This window comes from Bison bison, unplaced genomic scaffold, assembly GCF_000754665.1.
Source record: "Bison bison bison isolate TAMUID 2011002044 unplaced genomic scaffold, Bison_UMD1.0 scf7180017864322, whole genome shotgun sequence".
Classification (NCBI taxonomy): domain Eukaryota; kingdom Metazoa; phylum Chordata; class Mammalia; order Artiodactyla; family Bovidae; genus Bison; species Bison bison.
Genome location: NW_011494894.1, coordinates 5,111,733 through 5,131,664, shown reverse-complemented (window position 1 = coordinate 5,131,664; position 19,932 = coordinate 5,111,733). Strand labels below are relative to the sequence as shown.

At 38.1% G+C, this 19,932-nt stretch overlaps 1 protein-coding gene across 3 annotated transcripts in view; it reads left to right on the top strand.

Moving 5' to 3' along the window:
* Positions 1-19,932, top strand: part of HMCN1 (hemicentin 1) — a 541,857-nt gene that overhangs the window by 142,837 nt on the left and 379,088 nt on the right. For all 3 annotated transcript variants that reach the window (XM_010853073.1, XM_010853072.1, XM_010853074.1), the window contains exons 3-4: positions 3,683-3,841; positions 5,404-5,526. In XM_010853073.1, the coding sequence (XP_010851375.1) occupies positions 3,683-3,841; positions 5,404-5,526 (282 nt within the window). The remainder of the gene's footprint in view (positions 1-3,682; positions 3,842-5,403; positions 5,527-19,932) is intronic.

The following is a 19,932-nucleotide window of genomic DNA, read 5'->3' as shown; positions in this document are numbered from 1 at the left end:
AATAATTGTTCTGCCATGGAAAATGTGTTACATAAAGAAGAAAACAAATTAGAGTCCATCTGAAGAGTGAGTGAGAAAGTACATCTGAATGGGAGAAAAGAGAACATTTTCAAGAGAGGAAGGCATATTATCTCGAACTTGGAGAATAGTTCAATCTGACAAATATTTACTCAGCAATTACTGTATGTCAGCAAATGCTATGATCTGAGGACTCAGGATTTAGCACACCATTACTGCCATCAAAGAGCTTTTGGAAAATGGAAGATTTTAGACATGCACACATCGGTGAGGAATGTTTGATGGTTGAGATGGAACAGTAGAAAGAGAATTTAATTGAAAATACTAAAGGAATTAAGGTGTGAAGCAAGGGGCATAATTAAAGAATAGAAAATAGATTAAAAGAAGCAATTTTTTTCCTCCGCTTTTATTGAGGTATAATTATTATGACATACAGCACTGTATAGGGGCTTCCCTGGTGACTCAGTGGTAAAGAATCTGCCTGCAACGTAGGAGACCTGGGTTCAATCCCTGGAGAAGGAAATGGCAATTCACTCCAGTATTCTTGCCTGGAGAATTCCATGGACAAAAGAGCCTGGCAACCCATGGGGTTGCAAAGAGTCGCAAAGAGATACAAAACCAGAGAGATATCTCTAGTTTTATATTTCTTTGTGCAAAGGTCAAAAAGAGATATAAAACCAGAGAAATAAAAAAAACATTTTCCCCTGTGATGAGAACTAAGTTTACTCTCAACAACCTTCGTATGTAACATACAGCACTGTTGATTATATTTACCATGTTGTACCTTACATTCCTAGTACTTATTTTAGTTATAACTGCAAGGTGGTACCTTTTGACTACCTTCATTATGTTCCCCCCCCCCCTGCCTCTAGTAACCACAATCTGATTTCTTTTTCTATGAGTTCATTTGTTTCTGAAATGTAATTCATCTACAACACAATTCCTGTTACAAAATATAGTGATTTAATATTTCTTTACATTTCACGATGATTATCATGGTTAAGTCTAGTTACCAAGGAAGCAGTTTTTGAAGAGGGAGCATCAGGAGATAGAAAGCTAGAGAGAGAATTTGATCCAGCACAGTAGTTAATAAAAGATTTTAGTAGGAATGTGATCTAGGCAGCTCTTTACTTCAGGAAATATAAAATTTGGTGGTCGGAAGAGCAGAAGATTAGATAGGAGGCTATACTTGTAATACAATTAATGATAAGAAGAGTGAATTGTAGGAAGTAAAGGGGAAGGGAGGGGACAAATTCATAATGGATGTAGAAGGAAAATGGTTTGGCCACTGATTAGGTGAAGGAAGGCGGGGGAGGGGTCAGAGGTGACTCAGGATTTGAACTAAACCTCTAGGCAGGCAGTACCCACAATAGGGACGATACGGTTGAAGAAAATATAAAGAGTTCCATAGTAGATGCCCTGAATTGTAGATACCTGTAAAACATCTAGAAGTAGATATCTAAAAAGCAATTGTAAATAGAAAATTGAAATTTGGGAGGTAGGTACAGTCTGAAGATAGATGTGTACAAGTTTTTGAGAACAGTATCACTTGTTAAACTAGATGCTGTGAAAATGCATTATCAGTAACAGAGGATAGGAAACATTTAGTGCAAAAATAGAAGGACCTGCTAACTCAATAAAATTTCTGGGAGTCCATAGCTGTTATCTTCTCGAAAGTCACTACAGTATCCAGCCCCCTACTATTTAATGACGTGATTTTTGATGTGTGACATTGTAAAGTGTGTCTCAGTTTCAGAAGTAATTTGTAACAGTTGGTGCTTGGTTCCAACTCATTCCATTGATGATGTTTAAAAGCCAAAAGCATTGAGTGGGATCCAGTGCAAGAAAAGATTGCTCAGGTGGTCCAGACTAAAGGGTAAACAGTTCTAATGTTTGGTTTTGTATGACCCTGTTGAGACCTCTGGTGCTCAGTGTATCTGTATCAAAATTAAAGACTGTTTGGACTCTAGGGAAAGCCACAGTAGGAGAATCAAGTAGAATTTCCAGAGTTTAGAATAAAACCTTATCAAGTAATTCTTTTCATTTTGAGAAAGAGCTCACTCTTACTGGGTTCTGGTGGACTGTGGAATCACAAGCCCTCCCACCCCAAAATGTTCCCAAGCTGCCCTGCTGTTTATTTGACTGCCTTTTGTAGGCATGAACTACTTAAGTACAAGATGCTTTGGCTTCTTCATCTGTGTGCCTGAATCCTAGCAGGGGGTTTAAGCACTTACTCATTGCTCAAAACATCCTGGTTAAAAGTTCATTCCTTGGCCCTATAGTTATTGATATCTGCTAAGGAAACATGAGGAAAAAAAATATAAAATTACTATAATATATAATATATATTATAGATATACTATGATAGATTTGTATTTATATCTTTAAAATAGAGGAAGATTTGAAAGAACATTAATGTTCAACAGTAGAGAAATGCCTGACTAAATTATGGGATGTAGACAGAATATTTCACAATCATTAAAAGCTGTGATTTTGAAAAAAACATTGATGACATGATAATATAAGTAGGATATAGTCCTAAGTTTAAATTATAATGTCTAACACTGTACACACAGCATGCTGAGTTCTATCTTTAAATTCATCTGTGCTTGAAGGAAATATATATGGCAGGAATTCCTCTTAGGGCGAGGGCTGTTTTTGTTTAGGATGATATATTGAGCCTAGTAGTAGTGTGTGCTCAGTTGAGTCTGACTATTTGCAACCCCATGGACAATAGCCCATCAGTCTCTGTCTATGGAATTTTCCAGGCAAGAATACTGGAATAGGTTGCCATGCCCTCCTCATGGGATCTTACCCACCCTGAGTTTGAACCTGCATCTCTTGCATCTCCAGTATTGATAGGTGGATTCTTTACTGCCAGCACCATCTGAGAAGCCTATTTTGAGCCTAATACAATAGCAAATAAAACACAGAAATTATGTGTTAGTAGTAAAAATGAAGCAGTGAAAAGAGTTACAAAGGGGCTGTACTTTACATAAGGTGGTCATGGAGGTTTTCTCTGATTGGTCACATCAGAGCAGAAACTTGGGGTGTAGGAGATAAACCAGTTTATTTGTTTGCTGGTGAAAATGATCCAGTAAAAAGAAAAATTTTGACAATGGAATGGAGAGAAGGGATGGTCACAGGAACTATGTCCTTGATTAGGCACAGGTGAGAAGTTAGCCTTAGCTGTGAGTGAAATGATTCCTTCACCATGAAGGCAGGGCATGTGGCTACTATTACTGTAGGTTAAAAGTTTATGAAAGTTCTCTATTGATTGCATCTATCTTCCCAGTACAATAGAGGGAAGGTCATCAAATAAGAGTCAGAATAAGAGAAGAGGAGATGTATGAAATAGTCATGGATGAGAATGGGAGTTGATCAATATTTAATTACAAAGTGTATAACAATTTCTATTTTGTGTATCTGGGGTGAATTTTTTATTTATCCGTAATTACAGTTGTTTTTGTTTTTTTGTTTTGTCTCCATGTCACTTTATATTTTTTCCATTTCCTTGTAACCAAAGTGGTTAATCCAGTGGCAAACGGACAGAAAATAGAAATGAAGAGAACTTTCTTGGTTCTTGAGCTTCTAAGGCAATTTGTCGTAACTGTCTCTTTTCTGCTAGTGAAATAATAGGATTTTTCTCACTGTTTCTCAACAGGGTGGTGGTGACTGTCCAGAAATGAGTATTGGAGCTATAAAAATTGCCTTGGAAATTTCCCTTCCTGGGTCTTTCATCTATGTTTTCACTGATGCGCGATCCAAGGATTATCGACTCACTCATGAGGTGCTGCAGCTTATCCAGCAGAAACAGTCACAGGTGAGTAGGAGTCAACCCCCCAGCCCCCAGTTTTCCATCTGAATGCAGCTGTAAGAAATACAGCATGTAAGAGATTGCCTCACCTCTCACTATCCCATGTGTGGCAAACGTCAACAGCTACAATTATGGATCCATATATAAGGGCTCCAATATGTATGTATGTGTGATTTAATGTAAATCGATATGTGATATTTGTACATAGCATGTAAATGCATTGTTTCACAATATGGAAAAGAAATGATTAGGGTTTAATTAAGATATTTGTTATCATCTTATCCATATAACTGACAGAAGCACAGCCCTAACAGAAAAGCCTGTATTTCCAATGTCACCTCCTATGTGAAATCTTGTCTGAGTCAATTACTCATTGTATCAGTTAGCTATTGCTGAGTAACAAGCTGTTCTAACTCTCAGTGACTTAAACAATAGTCATGTATTTCTCACGTGTTTGTCGGGCTCAGTTGCCCTAGGCTCTGCTTGCTCACTTGTGTATCTAGGCAGAGTTTGGTTTTGGCTTATCTCAGCTGAGCTCTGGGTGACTTGGCTCTTCCTTGCAAGTTTCTCCACCTCTTTCTGAGACCAGTAATCTAGTTTAGGTATGATCTTGTCATGACCAAGGCAGAAACACTAAGAGATCAAGTGGAAATACACAAGGCAATGGCACCCCACTCCAGTACTCTTGCCTAGAAAATCCCATGGATGGAGGAGCCTGGTGGGCTGCAGTCCATGGGGTCGCCACGAGTTGGACACAACTGAGTGACTTCACTTTCACTTTTCATTTTCATGAATTGGAGGAGTAAATGGCAACCCACTCCAGTATTCTTGCCCGGAGAATCCCAGGGACGGGGGAGCCTGATGGGCTTCCGTCTATGGGGTCGCACAGAGTCGGACACGACTGAAGTGACTTAGCAACAGCAGCAGCTTGAGTGTCAGTTTGGAACCAGTAGAATGTGCATTTTGCCTTGTTTTCATGGCCAAAACTGCCAGGAGATCCAACCAGTCCATCCTAAAGGAGACCAGTCCTGGGTGTTCATTGGGAAGTACTGATGCTGAGGCTGAAACTCCAATACATTGCCCACCTTATGTGAAGAGTTGACTCATTGGAAAAGACCCTGATGCTGGGAGGGATTGGGGGCAGGAGGAGAAGGGGACGACAGAGGATGAAATGGCTGGATGGCATCACCAACTCGATGCACATGAGTTTTGGTGAACTCCAGGAGTTGGTGATCGACAGGGAGGCCTGGCATGCTGCGATTCATGGGGTTGCAAAGAATCAGACACGACTGAGCGATTGAACTGAACTGAACTATGGCCAAAACAAGTCAGATTTCCAAGTTTTGATTCATAGATAACAAAGTAAACTTTACCTCTTTTGTAAAGTTAACTTCAAGATCACCTGTAAATTGCGTGAATCAGGAAGATACACACACACACACACACACACACACACACACATATCTCCCACTTGCCTGGCAGTATGTTAATATACAGTAAGTGCTCAATAACCATATGGTGATTTCCCCAAATCCTTTAAATTATCTTCTTTTTTTCAAAAACTGTAGGTGGTATTTGTGCTTACTGGAGATTGTGATGACAGAAGCCATATTGGATACAGAGTCTATGAAGAAATTGCCTCTACAAGTTCTGGTCAAGTGTTCCATCTGGACAAAAAACAAGTTAATGAGGTCAGTTTAATAAAGTGGGTCTACTTTATTATTCACTACCTTATCAATATCAGTTGGGCAAACCTAATTGTGTCAGTTTGGATTTCAAGAACAATTCAAACAAAAAGGCTTTTCCCCCTGGGCTACATGTTAATAAAGGCATTAAACTGATGTGCAGAAGCATAGGTTTATCTTGTATTAATTTCTAGACAGTGTTATGCTATGCTGATAAATTATTTAGATTTGAGTATACATTTATTTAAAATTCATTTGTTTGTATTTCTGATGTAAAGCTTTTGGCTAACTGGTAAAATGAGGCTTGATTTGACTCTTCCTTGACTCATTTTACATTTGTTCACTAAACTAGAATATAAGAAGTTAGTTATTGAGCCAAATTCTAATGAAGTTTGATCTGCAAAATAAAAAATAAAAACTATTGCCCAATAACTATATACTTACCTAAAAATTTTTATGATAGTCTATAACGTATATATTAAGAAAATCTTTGTGGTTTCTAAAAATGTGTTTGAGGTATGTTTAATTGTCGTGATTCTCTCTTTCTGTTACTTCGCCTTGACCCTACCTGTGATGATAAAATTTTGTTTACTTATTTGGCTCCCAGGTAAGTTTCTAGGAACATGCCAAAAAAAGATAAGATATTACATTTGCATAATTCATGTTTGATTTGTTGTGGTCAGGGTATCTATCAAATTTTATTTTTTGTTTGTCATTACTGCAATTAGTATTAAAATTTTCCTTAATGAACAGTTTTCAACTATTGAAGAATAACAGCATGATTAACTGTATTGTGTGTGTTTCTATAAACACACATACATAAATATATATCCACAGATATATACACACATACTCATATATATACATACATGTGGATGTGTGTGTGTTATTTTCCTCTTTTTTTGTGATCTAATATGTGGTAAACACTGAAGTTTCTGATATGAGCTAAAAAGATGGGTTTTTTTTTCTTTGTAACACAGGATTTTACATATATATAATATATATATTATATATACATTTATATATTTATAAAAATTTGGCTATAGATATGCTCTATATGCTGTATAGATATGCTCTATATCCATATATAGACATGTTCCAGATATATATAAAGTATCTGGAGCATATTATGCTTAGTCAAATAAGACAGAGAAAGACAAATACCATATATTTTCACTTTATATGTGGGATCTAAAAAAAATAATATAAACGGACAGATGTAACAAAACAGAAACGGACCCACAGAGAACAAATTTGTGATCACCGGAGGGGAATGGGTGGGGAGAGGGCAAAATAGGTGAAGGGACTTAAAAGGTACAAACTAATAAGCATAAAATAAATAAGTTTTAAGGATCTAATGGACAGCACAGGGAATATAGTCAATAAACAAGTTCTGTTCATTTCATGACAAACTTCCTTGTCTTGAAAGAAATGGTTCACTATGTTCTCTTACAACTAAAGAGTTCCTATTAGATCATGCAGGAACTAAGGGCACATTGCAAATTTCTAGAGTAAATAATTTAGTTAAAATATTTTTTATTAATATATGATATACAAACATGGAATATTGCTTTAGTGTAAACAAATTTTCTTGTAAGAAACAGCCTTTGGAGGAAACCATGACTTGAGTCCGAATTGTGTCCATTGTGGTGGTTGACTCACTAAGTCATGTCTGACTCTGTGACCCCGTGCACTGTAGCCTGCTAGGCTCCTCTGTCATGGGATTGTCCAGGCAAGAATACTGGAGTGGGTTGCCATTTCCTTCTCCTGGGGATCTTCCCGACCCAGGAATTGAACCCGGGTCTCCTGGGTTGCAGGCAGATTTTTTACTGACTGAGCTATGAGGGAAGTGTCCCTGAGCTTTGAGGAAAGCTATGAGGGAAGTGTCCCTCAGTGTCCACTGTAGCAATTCAGAAATGCCTGGGCAGGTCTGACAACTACAGGGGGAGACCTTAACAGTTATTTGAATAAACATCTGCATGAGAGTTTGGGAGCCTGAAGTTGGAGAAGAGTGCAAGGTGTCTCTCTCTGGAACTAGGTTTCTTGTCCTTTGACCTTGTGCTTGACCCTAATGATGGGAATGGCAACATTTGGAGTTGTTTTTAACGTGGGATTATGTACAGACTCGGGTATCATTAGCATGAAGTAGGGCATAGTGGAGAAGAGCATCACTCTCTCTTATATCACCCACTTAGGGGGTTATGAGGCTTTTGGGGGAGTGGTAGTGGCATTCAGTGCAGACAGATGGGGCATTGATGGCAACAAAGTATACCATGCCCAGAGGACAGGGTGGTTCCCAGCAGAAGGTACTATAGAAGAGAAGAGATGAGAAGAGTCATGGCCACGGTCAGTAGGCACCTAGTTCATTTGAAAGAGCAGCTGACTGAACCTGCACGCATAACTTGGAGATTCTCAAAACAAATTGGATGAACTTCTAGACCTTTGTCAACAAAGGTCTGTCTAGTCAACGCTATGATTTTTCCAGTAGTCGTGTATGGATGTGAGAGTTGGAGTATAAAGAAAGCTGAGCGCTGAAGAATTGATGCTTTTGAAATGTGGTGTTGGAGAAGACTCTTGAGAGTCCCTTGGACTGCAAGGAGATCCAATCAGTCCATCCTCAAGGAAATCAGTCCTAAATATTCATTGGAAGGACTGATGTTAAAGCTGAAACTCCAATACTTTGGCCATCTGATGCAAAGAACTGACTCATTTGAAAAGACCCTGATGCTAGGAAAGTTTGAAGGCAAGAGAAGGGGATGACAGAGGATGAGATGGTTGAATGGCATCACCAACTCAATGGACATTAGTTTGAGTAAACTCCAAGAGTTGGTGATGGACAGGGAGGCCTGGCGGTCTGCAGTCCATGGGATCGCAAAGAGTTGGATAGGACTGAGCGACTGAACTGAAACTTCTAGGGAGAACCTTAGAACTTTATTGTTGGGTTTCCCTTGTGGCTTAGTGGTAGAATATCCACCTGCCAGTATAGGAGACACAGGTTCGACCCCTGGGTCCGGAAGATCCTTTGGAAGGAAATGGCAACCCACTCCAGTATCTTCTTGGGAAATCCCATGGACAGAGGAGGCTGGCGAGCTACAATACATGGGGTCATAAAGAGTCAGACATGATTTAGTGATTAAATGATGACAAACATAGGACAATATTAGGATTGGGTCCCAGAGCTAGACTATAACCTTGTCTGTCCCATTAGTGTGACAATTTATATTCATACACTCAGAGAAAATTGACTTATGAAAAATTGAAAATACTATTGTCTTAAATGAAGATTATAAGCCCTACAGAGGTACAGACTTTCTTATTAAACAAATGGGGCGATGCGTAGTCCTAAGAAAGAATTCTGTTTTTCAGTCACTCAGTCATGTCCAACTCTTTGTGACCCCATGGACTGCAGCATACCAGTCTTCCCTGTCCTTCACTATCTCCTGGAGCTTGCTCCAACTCATGTCCTTTGAGTCGATGATACCATCCAACCATCTCATCCTCTGTTGCCCTCTTCCCCTTGTGCTTTCAATCTTTCCTAGCATCAGGGTCCTTACCAGTGAGTCAGTTCTTCACATCAGGTGGCCAAAGTATTGGAGCTTCAGCTTCAGCATCAGTCCTACCAATGAATATTCAGGGTTTCCTTTAGGATTGACGGTTTGATCTTGCAAAGGACTCTCAAGTGTCTTTTCCAGCACCACAGTTCAAAAGCATCAATACTTCTGCACTCAGCCTTCTTTATGGTCCAAATTACCAACTAATTTATAGGAATAGCAGTTTAAAAATTTTGGTATAAATTACAGAAAATTGTATAGATGTAGATATATCACAGAAAGTTAACCCACTGCTATGTTAATAGTCTTTTTCTCCTAGATTATCAGTTGATACCCTGATCTTTAAGTTCAGCTAGGCAGAAGAGGACTAGATAAAAGCATTACTAAAACTGCCCATTTTTATAAGCTGGAGTTTAATGCCAACCGGGGTGGACTTTGATGTTTATGTCAACCATAGCAATTCTAATCCCCCTTTCAGTTGGTTCATGAAAGGTCATTAAATCTCAAAGAGACTTAGCTAAGGATGTCTTGGAAAAGATATTTTCTGTATATTGTCCTGCATGGATGTAAATCCCAAGTCTGGTGCAGACATCTTCATACAAGTCTGAGCTTGAAATAAATATGAGGGGGATTAAAGAGCTAAGGAAGTCCAGAGCCTTTGGATTAAGTCAACATTCAGACCATCCTACCTCTAAGCTCAAGAATTAGGGCAGTAATCTTTTTGTTTAAGCCAATTAGAGTTGAACATTACGGTACCTTACAAATAAATGCATCCTAACTTATAAAAGTGAAAAGTGAAAGTGAAAGTCATTCAGTCGTGTCCAACTCTTTGTGACTCCATGTCCATGGAACTCTCCAGGCCAGAATACTGGAGTGGGTAGCCTATTCCTTCTCCTGCGGATCTTCCTGACCCAGGAATTGAACTGGAGTCTCCTCCATTGCAGGCAGATTCTTTACCAACTGAGCTAGCAGGGAAGTCTTCCTAACTGATAAGAATTCTGTATTTTTTGGTGATATGGTCTCTGTAAGTCCCAGTTTCTTTGTAAAAGAAAATGGGGATATGTAAATATAAAATGGAGATAGTAGAATTATACATTTTAGGAAGTTGTTATATTAAATGAGATAATGCATATGAAATGTTCCTCCCAAGTTCCAATATAGGGTAAGTGCCCAATAAATGTTAAGTAGTATTGTTTTAATCCTTATAGTGTTGTTATTTTGCTTTCAAAGTAGGGAAATTGTGCCACTGTGTTTGTTAGAAACCAGATGGTTCGTTGTTGCTGGGAAATAAATTTGAGTGGGACAGTCTGGGAAGAGGCTGGAGAGATGGTTCTTTTTTTGATGTGTGTAAAAGAGATATTCTGAAGGGGTTTCTGGAGCCCCATAAACCAATATATTCCTTAAAACCACCAAAGTAAATGATTTTTTTAAAACAAAAAGCAGAATGACAGTGTTAAAATTGGATTTGCAAAATTTTTAGCATGTAATTTAGCCGTTTCTCTTTTCGAATTGTTCCAGATTCTCCTATTATGTAAATATTATAAACTCTAAGGAACCTAGATGCTATAATGATGTCTGCACATTTGATAGGTATAAGAACTGTGGTGAAGTCATACACATACTGAGTCCTTTCATTTTAATAGAGTGATTTTTTTCATCTTTTGTTTCCAAAGGAATCTGTTGATTATTGTGCTTTCTCCTCCTAACCCAGTTCATCAGTTTCCTAAACGAGCAGGTTATATTTTGTGTCAACTCTCTCGAGATTACTTGAATTTTTTTTTTCTTTCTTCTTGTTCATTTTTTTTGGAGAAGATCTAGGTATCTTTCATCTTTATTTAACATAAAAGAGAAACCAAAGAAAAGCAAGTATTTGGCTGAGCATCAGGGATATATAAGTCATTGTGTGGTATTACTCTTTGGCAATACAAGTTAAGACACATCTCAGAGATGCACTTAATTCACCTTTGAAGACGGAAAAGGACCTGAACAGTCTAAGTTTTTCATTTCTTTATAAACTGGGTGATTGTCAGTGATCCAATTAATGCTTCCTAGGTTTAAGTTCAAGTTTGAAATCTCAAAGTTACCCACAGATGTTATATTCTTGTGTCCAAGAACCTAACACAAAAGATCCATCATCCAGTGGGTGATTCACTTGTTCTGTTTCCCAATCCTTTCTGTCTACTGCTTCCAGCTGATATCTTCAGATGTCTCCGTTTCCAGTCCCCGCCCCAAAACCTCTCCCTCTACATCCCACACTTGTAGATTGCTTTTATTCCCCCCTCCTAAGTAATGCTGGCTAGCTGACTATGTTATAGCAGAAAGAAATTTTATTAAATAAAGAAATAATTGTCAAGAAATTTACATTTTTGAACGAGGTCAATGATGATATTTAGAAGTCCCATGAGAGTATATCTTAATGACTGTTATAACTTTCAGATTGTCAGTGTAGGGATGTTTTAATTCCGACATTGCTTTTTAATACCCAGGGCTTTCTTCTGGAGTGGTGCCCTGTGCTGCTCTGTTTGGCATAGACATATTCCTCTTGATTTTCTATCAGACATGAAAGACTCCTGTAACTCCTTTCCGTGGTCCAAGCGTAAGAAAATATGCTGTGTGATTAAGAAAATGACACCAGATCAGAATGATTGGGTGCTTGCTATGGCCTCTAAGCAAGAGATGAATTTTATTTTACTTTGTTTCATTTCACTTAATCCTTACTACTGCCTATAAGAAAGACACCATGAAACAGAGCCTCTGTATCAACCTAGAGGGGTGGGATGGGGCAGCAGATGGGAGGGAGGTTCAAAAGGGAGGGGATATATGTATATCTATGGCTGACTCAGGTTGAGGTTTGATAGAAAACAGCAGAATTCTGTAAAGCAATTATCCTTCAATAAAAAAATAATTAAAAAAAAAATACACCGTGAACATCACCTCTATTTCACAGATGAGGGGAAGAGGCCTAGGGAGGCAGACCATCTTGCTCAGGGTTAAACTACTGCTGGCTGTACATGTCCGAATGTAGGGGACATGTACATTCTTTATCATGTAACTGCACCCATAACCATGGTGAATCCTGCTTTTGATTTCCTCTTTTGTTTTTATCAGACGATGCAGTTTTAACAGTAAAGTGACACATCAGAGATTCCATCCTGATTCATTTGTTCAGCACATGATTGAGCTACCTGATGCTAGTCAGTGCACTGAACACTGGGAAAGCAAGATCTTTGAAGTTTCTTCATTGATAGATAGGAGAGAGCCACATGAGACTAATCAAATAGGGAAATTTCAATAGTTGTTCTTGTTCAGTCGCTCAGTCGTGTCCAACTCTTTGTGACCCCATGGACTGCAGCATGCCAGGCTTCCCTGTCCATCACCAACTCCCAGAGTTTGCTCAAACTCATGTCCATTGAGTCAGTGATGCCATCCAACTATCTCGTCCTCCGTCATCCCCTTCTCCTGCCTTCAATCTTCCCCAGTATCAGGATCTTTTTACAATAATAGGCTCTTTACATCAGGTGGCCAAAGTATTGGAACTTCAGCGTCAGTCCTTTCAGTGAATATTCAGGACTGATTTTCTTTAGGATTGACTGGTTTGATCTCCTTGCAGTTCAAGGGACTCTCAATAGTCTTCTCCAACAGTCAGTTCAAAAGATTCAATTCTTCAGTGCACAGCCGTCTTTATGGTCCAGCTTTCACATCCTTACATGACTACTGGAAAAATCATAGCTTTGACTATATAGAACTTTGTTGGTAAAGTAATGTCTCTGCTTTTTAATATGCTGCCTAGGTTGGTCATTGCTTTTCTTCCAAGGAGCAAGTGTCTTTTACTTTCATGGCTGCAGTTACCATACACGGTGATTTTGGAGCCCAAGAAAATAAAGTTTGTCACTGTTTCCATTATTTCCCCATGTATTTGCCATGAAGTGATAGAACCAGATGCCATGATCTTAGTTTTTTGAGTGTTGAGTTTTAAGCCAGACTTTTCACTCTCCTCAATAGTACCCAGCACAATAGACTTGTACATCTGATCTAAACTGACTACCCTCTACTTTATAAGGGATTGGAAGGGCACTGAAAATGCTGTCTACTTTTCTTTGAATAAGTGGCAGGGTAGTAAAAGTCCAGGGTGTTAGGAATCTCAGTTCTAAGTTCTCCTCCTTTGTAGGCAAGACTGTCCCAGCCACTGCTGAAGCCAACATGCTCTGGGAGTTTACCATCAACTTTCTTACAGCAGCAAGGAGAGAGGGAAGTCATCCCAGAATTTTTACTCTAAGAATGATTAAAGAAGCAGGATATCAGTAATTATCTGAGCAGAAAAGAGATGGCTCACTCAGCAGGGGCAAAAGAAAGTTTAGCGAATAACAGACTACAAAGGTGTGGGCAGGGCTAAGCGCAGCCAACAGGCAATGGTGAAGCATTGAGAGTCCAGCAAAATAGAAGAGAGAGCTTGGACCAGCGCCCAGGGAGATCAAGGTTGAGATCGTCTGGCAGGCAAACTGCAGCCGTGGAGGGTAAAGCCTGGGGAATCCTTCTTCGTGCTTTTCATTTCACCCAGTCTAACTGGAAGCTGGGAGACCACGGAGCCCCTAGTGAAGCAGTTCTTAAAGGTCAGCATCCCTGGATGCAGAGCCTAATGGAGAAGGGCAGAGAATTGATCTGGACGGGCAAAATCAAAGTATCCAGCACAAGCAGAACTGTGCAGTGAAGACTCCAGGCCCTGGGACCATGACTCATAACCCAGCCAGAGGATGTTACAGAAGTTACACAGTCTTTCTCTCTCAGTTTCCTCATCTGAAAAAGAGGAGAATGATAGTACCTATCTCAAAGTTATTGTGTTTAGAACAAGAAATACTAACTGTTATTATTTTTATTTAGTGATGTATTCTAGTCAAAATATTCCAGCAACGTTTTAAAATTTTTTCCTAAAACAAATATGTATTTAGCATCCATCTGTGTTGAGATAACCAAAGGCAACATGCTATGATGGGCCTTTAGGATCCAGGAGATCTGGATTTAAATGAGTATTCTGCCTTTAGCTAGTTGGAAACTTTCTGTAAGTTCTCTGAGACTTTCTTCATGTGATAACAGGCATAGTAATTAACTCACAGGACTGCCGTGAAGCTTAAATCAAATAAGGGACACATATAATAAGCCGAATAGAGTCCCAGGAAAATGGAAATCAGTGAGCCTGGAGGTCCTCCTACATCAGAGAGAACCTATGATTTTGATTTTATTATAGGTCCTTGGGATGTCCTTCTGCGGGATATTTTGGTGAGCCCCACCTTTACAAATAAATACCTAAGGGAGAATGAACTCAGGCTAGTAAAGGCTTTGTGAGATTCTCAAATATTTACAATTTCCCTGTATTTGTTATACTTTCTTATTTTCACATCGCAGTAAAACCATTTAAAGGTAAAGGGTTTAACTGCTTATTGTGGGATTAATAAGAATATCAATTATAGTCATAATAATATAGGTCACCCCTAGAGAGTGCTTATTATATTCCAGACACTATGCTGTGTGCATTCCTTTAATCATCACAGATCTATGGGCATTAGAAAAATGTTTAAACATTAAGTGATGTTATTTTTTGCCCCCCCCCACCCCGAATGAACTCATGGCCTCATTTAACCATATTTGTAACCTATAAAACACTAGTGATAATAATAACATGATAAGCACTGTCAGGAAGCTCCGAAGAGAATAAATCCCACTTGCTCGAGAGTCTACTTGGAGTCAGCCTGTGTAGTTGCAGCTGCAGAGAAGAAAGAAACATAGGAAGAGGCCCTGGAGCCCTGCAGGGAAGGAAGCAGGGGTAGGTGATTAGGTGGAGAAGTGTCCTGGAGCCAAGGAGCAGACAGGTTCATGGAGTTCTGGAGGAAGACAGAACAGGGATCATCTTTCTGTATGTAACATGTATTGAGACTCTAAAGAAAACATCTTTATTTGTTTCCACTGGGAAGGGAAGAGTTGCATTTACTAGATATTTCAGAGGCGGTAACTGAAACCCAAGAAAATGACGTGGCAATTGGCAATTGATCAGGTGAAAAATATGAACAACCTGGCAACCAAGAGCCCCATTGATTAGAAATTACTGGATATATTTCTCTTGTGAGTTTTATACTCCTTTTCATTGAGGTCAGTATTGATATTAGAAAAGCTGTAAGCTTTTGCTGGAGGATGAATTCAGCACAGCCCCTTCCTACAATATTGCTAAAGGCTACTTTTGATTAGAATTCAGAGTGAGAGCTTTCCGTGTATGGACTTAATGATGAGACTCTGAACCCCGGGGTTTTGAAGTTAGTGCTCCAAAATGAGGTATCTGCCATTTTCTTTTCCTCTGTTTTAAGTTTCACTCCAGTCATTATTTTCAAAAACATAACTTTGCTGACCTTAAAAATAAGTAGGAATGGGTGTTTCCTCTGAAATTTGAAAATGTATGAGATGGTTATAACATCTAGAAAGCTTCTGGAAATGTGTGAAAACAACACATAAGTGTTTCCACTTATCCCTTCTTTGAATTCACCTAATTAAGTGTTGAAAATGAAGTGGAGAGCTCAGAGCGGATATTTTAAAATAATATGGATATCTCCACATCCACAAAAATACCAAAAAAGGAACACATACCTTAGTTCCAGTGGAATGCTTTCTTCCTTTATTATTATGCCGATTGCCATGTTGTCATGAGTGTGTGCTGGATACACACACTCCTGTCACTGTCTTATCTCTCCAGGGCACCTGGGTGTGCTTTACAGGTCACCAAGATGGCTAAATGAAGCCATGTGTACTTTATGGTTTCAGTTGTTTAGAAAAAAACAAAAGATAATTTATTGTTTAAAAAACTATTTATTGCTCACAGGCCTCTGAGAATGGGAACAGTTTTTCAAGATGGCATTTAAAGTATGCATAATACATAATATTTCTTGCATGTGGGGGGAAAAAGATGACTGTTCTCAATAGAATCTTATTTAGGCAAAATATACCAAAATTCAAAAACAGCCCTTCTCCAATGTGAAATACTGGGGAATAGGGAGTATTTAAAAGATATGCTCTGTAAGGAAAATGAGAATTCCACCTTGCATTTCATGGTTTCATTTTCCATGTTGGCTCTGGGAACTGTTTGAAGCACTAGTTACAAACTGTGGTGGTACTTTCTATAAGGGCCATGGGAGTCATACCCATGAAACAAAAATCCCTGCCTATGAAATGTAAAGACAGTCATGATTTTCATCTCTGGCATGACTTGTCTACAAAACTCAGAAAACAAATGGATACCACTCACTGAATTTTCTTTCTAAAACACCAAAAAAGCAAAGAGAAAGGAGAAAAGAAGCTGTTATAAATGCCTGAAAGAACATTCCTTAAAAAAAAAAAATTTAAGGGCAAATGTTAGCCAACAGATTATATGCATTTAACAGAATGAAAGGAGAAGGCAATGGCACCCCGCTCCAGTACTCTTGCCTGGAAAATCCCACGGACGGAAGAGCCTGGTAGGCTACAGTCCATGGGGTCGCTAAGTGTCGGACACTACTGAGCGACTTCACTTTCACTTTTCACTTTCATGCATTGGAGAAGGAAATGGCAACCCACTCCAGTGTTCTTGCCTGGAGAATCCCAGGGACAGAGAAGCCTACCGGGCTGCCGTCTATGGGGTCGCACAGAGTCGGACACGACTGAAGTGACAGCAGCAGCAGCAGCAACAGGATGAAAATAAGTAGAAAAAGAAATAAACTTGTTTACTTAACTGATTCTTTTTTTTAATGTGCATTGCAAATTTTTTAAATGCTTTTTGTTTTTTATTGGGGTATTGCCAGTTAACAATGTTTTGATAGTTTCAGGTGAACAATGTAGCTGATTCTATTTTGATTTTTGTTCAGTTGCTCAGTTATGTCCAACTTTTTGTGTCCCCATGGACAGTATCTCACCAGGCTCCTCTGTCCACGGGATCTTCCAGGTAAGAATATTAGAGTGGGTTGCCATTTTCTCCATTTTGATTAGAAGCTGAAGTAAAATATTGATCTTAACTGAGATGTCTTTAATTCAGTCAGTTACTTGCATAGGAGTCTTACTTGTCAAAAAGTTATAGTGTCAATCTCAGTCTTTGAAAAATTTATTCAAATCTGCACTGACTTGAAAGAAACAATCTGTTTTCTCCATTTTGAAGACTTGATGGAGTTAAAGATTTAAGTTGGGAGAAAAAAATGTCCCAAATGCTTGATATTTAAAACTGAAACAACTAATCAGCCTCTGAAATCACTGATTGTGATCTCTTAAAGAGTTTCCACAAAGGAACACAAGAAAATATGAAGAAAATTATTGAAGCAGATAAAATTCTACTGAGCCATTTTCATAGAACCTCAACAATTTTGGATATTTCCTTTCATATTTTATCTATTTAAAATTTAAATGTTCCTTTTAAAGTTTTTTGTTTATAGACAAAGCATATGTCTGTGTTAAAATAGTAGGTACACTTTCTCCATCTATGTACACACATAAAATATATATGTCAGAGTATATCTGATCTTATTTCAGAAAGAACAAGAGAACACATTTAAGAGGTGATATACCTGTCGTTTCAAAAAATACTGTATTTTATAAAGATTTATATTGTTAATAAAGCAATTACAAAGCAATAAGGATTTACTGTGTAGCACAGGGAACTGTAGTATCTTGTAATAACCTATAATGGAAAAGAATCTGGAAGAGTGTATATACATACATATATGTAAGTATATACACACAGATTTATGTATATATACATGTACATACATACATATATGGGACTTCCCTGATGGCTCAGTTGGTAAATAATCTGTCTGCAGTGTAGGAGACCTGACTTTGATCCCTGGGTTGGGAAGATCCCCTGGAGAAGAGAATGGCAACTCACTCTAGTATTCTTGCCTGGAGAATGCCATGGACAGAGGAGTCTGGTAGGCTGAAGTCCCTGGGGTCACAAAGTGTCAGACACGGCTAAGCGGCTAACACTTTCTTTCACTTTCTTTTCATATACATGTGTGTGTATGTATATACAAACACACACACATATATCCCTGGTGAAGGGCCCACTTCAATATTCTTGACTGGAGAATCCCATGGAGAGAGGAGCCTGGCGCGCTGCAGTCCCTGGGGTCACAAAGAGTTGGACGAGACTGAAGTGACTTGGTAGGCACACACATACGTATATATGTACATACTAAGTTTTATACCTTAAACTAACAAAACACTGTAAATCAACTATAGTGGGAAAAAAATGGGAAAAAAGAAAGCCAATTACATTTAATTGTCCAATCTAGGAATTATTAAAGACAGCAAGATTTTTTTTTGGTGAAAATTTAGTGAGATCATGTGTCGTAATTATTTTGAAAAGGACCTAATTTGAATCTTGGGAGGAAGAATTTTGGAATCTTAGTCCCTTCTTACCCAAAAAGCTTCTGAATGTCTAGGCCCGTTGCTCCATCTGGCCAGACATCTGTTTGCCCAGGATGCCAAACGTGTCTTTTGTTTATCATAGAAGTGGGGGATAAGAGGCCTGGTTACCACACACTGCCTCCACGTCAAGAGGTACTGTTAGCAGTTATCTTTAATAATTGTAATTAATAGTTTGGCCTGAGGTAATTGGACATCATTAATCTCTAGACATAGATGAGTTATATAATTTTCTAATTTTCTTTTGTTAATTGCCTATCCAGAAGTCCTTTTATATAATTACTATTCATTTGAAAAAAATCATAACTTTTATATGAAAAACATGTTTAGATACATGTTGCAAGGAAAGAGTTGGTTAGTACTTTTGGCAGAAATAATTGTATCACTTAAAAGTAGTTTAATACCTCTGGAGAAAGCATATGAATTTATTTCTTTAAAAGGCAGTTTAAAGGATTTCATGAATTGAATACATGTATTGAAGCTGCTGTCTGTGGGGTCGCACAGAGTCGGACATGACTGAAGCGACTTAGCAGCAGCAGCAACATTGAATACAAAGAGTGAAGAAAACCCATGATTTTATTTCTAATATTTCTGTATAGTGAATCAACAGACAGCTTTGAAAACAGTAGGATTATTTAGGGACGTGATAGGCAATTCCATGAAGATACTAGGTTGCAAATGTAGGTAAATGCCAAATACATATCATGATTTATCTTTATTTGCATTTGTTTCAGCATAAATTAGAAACGTTCATCGGGGACAATCTTAATTTTTTGCTTCTATTTCTGCAGTAGCAAAGAGGGGATGAAAGAGTTAAGAGTCAAAGTAAGGGTAGTTTTATATAAGAAATTTCCTTGTGATTTAGAGTAAATAAATGGAAACAGAGTCTATGCTTCATATATTTTCCAGGTTTCCTTATGCATTCCTGGAATGAACCAGCTGTAATCGGGTTATAAAAGCAAAGTATTTTGAGAGATGGTATGAGCTACTTTTGATAGCTCCCTTGTAACATTTTGTACATGATTTGGCTTTATGACAAAAATTACAAATGGCTTTTTTCTTTTTTGCTAAAGAACCCAGAAAAAAATGCACTTTAAGGTCTTTTACCATATAATTTAAACAACTTCAGTGTAAATGAATAAATGAAGAGAAAGAAAAAGAAGATTTTCAAAATTCTTGATTATAATCTTCAATAGACACAGATCATTTACTTTCAAAATACCATTGTTTGAATATTGTATTAACTTTTAAAATTATGAACTTGTGGAAAAACACATGGTTTTGTTAAAACCATTTAAAATTTGAATATTAATTTCCTCTGGGAATAGGAAGAAAGTCATCATAATTAGTAACCCATTTGTAAAAATTTGCCCATTATCCATTCAAATAATATTTATTAAATTAATATATTGACTCAATAATTTGATAATGA